The sequence below is a fragment of the Humulus lupulus genome, chromosome 6 (assembly GCF_963169125.1).
Source record: "Humulus lupulus chromosome 6, drHumLupu1.1, whole genome shotgun sequence".
Lineage (NCBI taxonomy): Eukaryota > Viridiplantae > Streptophyta > Magnoliopsida > Rosales > Cannabaceae > Humulus > Humulus lupulus.
In genome coordinates this window covers 214,058,833-214,064,635 of record NC_084798.1, presented here as the reverse complement: position 1 = coordinate 214,064,635, position 5,803 = coordinate 214,058,833, and the positions used below count along the sequence as shown (strand labels likewise).

The window sequence follows — 5,803 nt, the reverse complement described above, 5'->3', positions numbered from 1 at the left end:
CCCAGGTCAAGCACGCTTAACTTGGAGTTCTCAAGTGATGGGCTACCGAAAAGAAGATGCATCTTGTTGATATAGGTAGTACCCATCAATTCATTTAAGTCTTCTTCAATTGTGTAGTCTCATACCTACACAGTCTTAGAATCATCACACTTGACCTTCCCCAGGCGGTGTGGGATTGCACAGCTTACCCGGTCTTTCCCCTTACGGATCACAGGATTCTGACTGTCACAATATTTGTGACGCCCCACGTCACTATGGATGCTTTCTGGAATGACGACTGGCTCTACAAACCAACACAAGTCTTTTCAGCGTGCTTTGTCCTCACTCACATGCTTCTTAGGAAAACTTGCCAGGAGGTCACCCATCCCTAGATTACCCCAGGTCAAGCATGCTTAACTTTGGAGTTCTCAAGTGATGGGCTACCGAAAAGAAGATGCATCTTGTTGATATAGGTAGTACCCATCAATCCATTTAAGTCATCTTCAACTGTGTAGTCCCATACCTACACAGTCTTAGAATAATCACACTTGACCTTCCCCAGGCAGTGTGGGATTGCACAGCTTACCCAGTCTTTCCCCTTACGGATCACGGGATTCTGACTGTCGCATATCACGTGAATGTAGTAGTTATTGACTTAAAAAATTATACTTTTTATAAATAGTAATGATATGTCACCCGAAATATATGCATCTAAACATTACACACAATAACTTGACATTAATTTTTAAAATAGCAAGTTTCAATTTTAATATATGTAATTGTATATAATGTTTAAGAACATATTTTAAGTTCACCGTTACTTCTTAAATAAATACATTCTAGTCTAAATTTCCAACCCAAAATTAGTTGTCAGCAAAGATTTCCAACAAAACTTTAGTCCTATCATACTTTTATTATTGTTATTGAGTGGACGACTTGCTTTTTTACATGGAAGACTTGGAGATTTCTTTTCAATCAATTTTTATATATTATAGTATTATATATATATACATTATGTAGTCATGTAAATATATATATCTATATCAACATTGTGTTTAGATGTAATATATATAGATATTATTGCTATAAATATTTATATATACTATAGAACTATAATTCATTATATTTTATATATAAATATTTTAGAAAAACCATTGAACCAGTTTTCGTTAAACTTATAGACAATGTTTACAACTTTAAAACTAAGCAAACGTGCATTGCACGTTGCTTCTGCCTAGTATTATATTACATGTTTAACATGATATTATTCTAATAAGTGATTTTAAGTTAATTAAATTTTATTTAAGTTATAAAATGTATGATTTTATTATTTTTAAATAATTATTATTGTAAAATATCTTAAAAATATAATATTTTAATTTCTTTAATTATTTATTATTTTAAAACAATTATCATTGTAAAATATCTTTAAAATATCATATTTTAATTTGTTTAATTATTTATTATTTTTAAATAATTATTATTGTAAAATATCTCAAAAATATTTTATTTTAATTTTTTTAATTATCTAGACATTTATTATATTAGATGGATATACATATAACATTTATCTTAATTACTGTCGAATATACATATATCCAATTATATATTAGTCTAATAATGCTCTTGAAGTTTCTTCGTTGAATCTTTAGATAAAGGTCCCACCACCACCTGGACTCCCATGGTTTGAACATGGAATCTTCATCATTATAAAATGAGATGCCATTATACACTTTCATCAAACAATATATAGATTTTTCAGTTTTGTATAATAAAAGAGAGAGAGAGAGAGATATGAGGATGTTGTTATATTATTTCGTATTCTTCTTCTTGCTCATCCATTCTCAACTTTTCATTTCATCATCTTCGTCTTCTCCTGACCATGCACCCCAATGCCATCCTGATGAAAGCTCTGCCCTTCTCCAACTCAAGACCTCATTCAAATTTATTGGCATTTCAAGTTTCCTATCATGTAATCATGGATTAAACGACGATGGAACTCCATACGACGTAACAGCCGTTTGGAATAAGAAAACTAATTGTTGCACGTGGGACAGAATCATGTGTGACAACGTTACAGGCCATGTAATCGGTTTGGATTTGTCTTGTTGCAGCCTTCAAGGCACTATCAATTCCAACAGCACTCTCTTCAAACTCCACCATCTCCAAAGTCTCTATCTTTCTGATAATGATTTTAGAGAGTCCTCTTTTGTGCCAGAGTTTGGCAAATTCAAGAATATGACCTCTCTTGATCTGAGCAACTCCAACTTCAGTGGTCATGTTCCTTTAGAGATATCCCATCTTTCCAAATTGGTTTATCTCGGACTTGGTGGGGTTTCTTCTCGACCCGATGGGCACTGGGGGTATAAAGTCATGATAGGGGAAAATACCTTTAAAGCACTTTCTCAAAACTTATCCAACTTGATAAGTTTCTACCTAGCTGGTACTGATTTGTCTTCTCTCTCACCAGTAATCTCTTTAAAAAATTTCTCCTCTTTAGCTGGTATTGATCTCGACAATTGTAAGTTGAGTAGGAAGCTACTAGAGAGTATTTTTGAGTTGTCGAATCTCATCGGTCTTTCTTTAGCAGATAATGAAACACCAAATGTCTCTCTCCCAACATCTAATTGGAGTAGTGCACTTAACAGTTTAACTCTCCATAATAACACCTTCTCCATTAACTTACCTCTTTTATTGAAAGATATCCCAAAATCTTTGTCTTCTTTGGAATTAAGTTTCAGTAACTTGGTTGGTCCACTTCCGGACAACATTCAATTTTATGACTCGTCAAACCATCTCGTGCATAGTGCTCCAAATTTCACTGAATTGATTTTATCAAACAACTTACTCAACGGGACAATACCAACATGGATATATGCCCTACCGTATTTGGAGCATTTAGACCTCAGCGACAACCAATTTACTGGGGAGATAATTCGTGATTTTGAAACTACTTCATTCGGTGAAACTGTGTTTTTGGGCATCACTCCAAGATCCACATTTCAAAGTCAAAACCTCCGAGATTTGGATCTCTCATCAAATAAGTTTAGTGGTACTTTGGAATTGGAAAAGCTTTTAATTTCCAAAAGGTTAGTATATCTTGACCTTTCCTCTAATAATATTTCAGTAACCTTTGGAAACACCAAAAACTATAGTTTGGATAATCTTGAGGAATTATATCTGTCTTCTTGCAACATTACTGAGTTCCCACACATTTTAAAATCTTCAAAAATATTATCTACCTTAGATCTCTCCCATAATCAGATTCAAGGAAGTGTTCCTAAATGGTTATGGGAGGTGGGAAAGAATTCTCTCTACAACTTGACTCTCTCTCACAATTTTTTAACATATATAGAGCCTCTTCCATGGAATGGGCTAGGATACCTTGATCTTAGCTCCAACTTGTTTTCAGGACCTCTTCAAGTTATTGCATCATCTTCTCTGGGGTTCTTCTCAGTAGCCAAAAATCAATTTGTGGGAGAGATCCCAACTTCCTTTTGCAACATGTCATTCTTTGGGGTGCTTGATTTATCTTCGAATAACTTGAGTGGTATCATTCCTCGATGCATTGTAAAACATAGTAAACTTCTTTCGGTCTTGAATTTTTCTAGGAACAAATTTTATGGTACTATCCCCAACACATTTTCAGTAGGAAGTACTTTGAGAAATCTCAATCTAAATGGAAATCATTTAGAAGGCTCATTGCCAAGATCACTAGAATATTGCAGAAATCTTGAAGTTCTAGATCTTGGAAATAACATCCTCAACGACTCATTTCCTCACTGGCTAGACTCTCTTCCAGCCTTACAGGTTTTAGTCTTGAGATCTAATAGGTTTTATGGTTCGATAAGAAAACCTAAAATCAAAGATCCTTTTCCTGAGTTAAGGATTATAGATTTGTCCCACAATGAGTTTGATGGTGCTCTTCCAACAAAATACTTTGTCAACTTCAAAGCTATGATGAATACAGAGAATGTCCAACTGAAGTACATGGGAGAGGATTATTACCAAGACTCTATAATAGTGACCATGAAAGGAAATGAGTTAGAGTTGGTGCATATCCTAACTATCCTTGTAACTCTTGATTTCTCATGCAATAATTTTAGTGGAGAGATTCCAGTGTTCCTTGGAGGGCTGAACGCACTCAAGGGCCTCAACATTTCTCATAATATGCTCAGAGGTACCATACCATCATCATTGGGAAATTTGACTAACCTTGAGTGGTTAGACCTCTCTGCTAACAAGCTAAGTGGGAATATTCCTTTGCAGTTGACCGATTTAATATGGCTCCAAATCTTAAACCTTTCAGAAAACAAACTCGTGGGACCAATACCCAATGGTAAGCAGTTCAATACTTTTAGCAATGATTCATTCAAAGGAAATTTAAATTTGTGTGGTTTTCCACTGTCCAAACCATGCAATGAGGAATATGAAGGATCAACCATGGAGCAAGAAAATGAATCGAAGGATGCAAATGGATTTACTTGGAAAGTTGTGCTGTTGGGGTATGGATGTGGCTTTGTGTTTGGGATCTTCATAGGTTATATTAATTTTTTCTCAAATGGAAGAGCAGGTTTGTTTGTAAAGTGGTTGTAGTAGAGCAATGTGGTGTCATAATTGGCAAGGAGTGTCTGTTATTTATTTAGATTTAATTATATTTAGCCTCATGTTGTAATAAAACTCATGTTGGTGTTGTAGTATTTTGTGTTTTTATTATTTTTCTCTTTTTTTTCTTGTCTTTTTGGGTGGTATAAATTTATAAAATAATGTCTTGGAGTAAATAAGAGTAATTAGTTTCCTTATTATTATTATTATGTGTTTTTGTACTTGAGATTGCCCATCATTTGCAATTTAAATATGCAAATGTTCATTATTACATCACACCGCTCATCCTCGGCTTATCTTGCTTATCAATGAAAATGACCATGACCATCCATATTCTCTTTTATTAAAAAAGATTTGTTTATTTTTCGTATTCGAAGATGTATTGGTGGATAGCATCTTATTATTATTTTTCTTGAGAAATAGGAAATTATTATTATTATTTTAATTGTTAGTTTTATTTCTAGCTTAAATAGTCTTTTGGAGCTGTCGTATTTTTCTTTGTTTTCTTTTTTTTTTATAACTTCAAAAGTATGATTTTACAACTCCAAGCATCATTTTTCACTCCATCTTCAATTAATTATTCAACACAGAAAATTCAAACATAGAAAATAATTCATTTATGCGTGTTCCCTGTATAAATATTAAAACATAAAAAAAAACTACTGTAACAAAACCTATCATTATTATAATTTGGTTCTCAAGTTTCATAGTTTTTTTGAACGGACAATTATATAAACAAAATTAGTGTTTGACTATATGTAGACTACAAGTCATAGTTTTTAGATTTTAAAATAACACAATATTATGATATTGTCTTTAAATTTGGTATACTTTTATAAGACTCTCTCTCTATATATTTTTTTATGAAGCTTCATCAACATAACTTATGTTCACAGTGTATACGTGTTCTTCTTTACATGTAAAGGCTGATTAGACCTTTTCAACAAGTTTGATTTAGATTCCTTATTTCCTAACCCATATGGAATGAGAGTCTTTATTAAATTTTTCAATAATAATAATAATAGTGTTTATACTTTATTAATTTTTTTTCTTTCTAATACTTGTGTTGGATCCTGTGTGTTAAATTTTTTTTTGTTGGACTGTTTATTTAGTAAAATTGTTCAAATAGAATCTTAAACTCAATTTTTATGAAGAAAAAATTGAACATTCCAACACAGTTTTCTAAATAATAATAATTTCATTTTTTTTAAATTGTTAG

General features: G+C 32.4%; 1 protein-coding gene across 1 annotated transcript; it reads left to right on the top strand.

Moving 5' to 3' along the window:
• The first annotated feature begins 1,716 nt into the window (after nt 1–1,716).
• On the top strand, nt 1,717–4,787 carry LOC133783195 (receptor-like protein 6). Its single transcript, XM_062222743.1, has one exon. The coding sequence runs from the start codon at nt 1,774–1,776 to the stop codon at nt 4,573–4,575; it is 2,802 nt and encodes a 933-aa protein (XP_062078727.1). The 5' UTR covers nt 1,717–1,773; the 3' UTR covers nt 4,576–4,787.
• The last annotated feature ends 1,016 nt before the right edge of the window (nt 4,788–5,803 follow it).

Bases quoted from the DNA above. Each gene is read 5' to 3' on its own strand.
- LOC133783195 (XM_062222743.1), top strand. From the start codon at position 1,774: ATGAGGATGTTGTTATATTATTTCGTATTCTTCTTCTTGCTCATCCAT.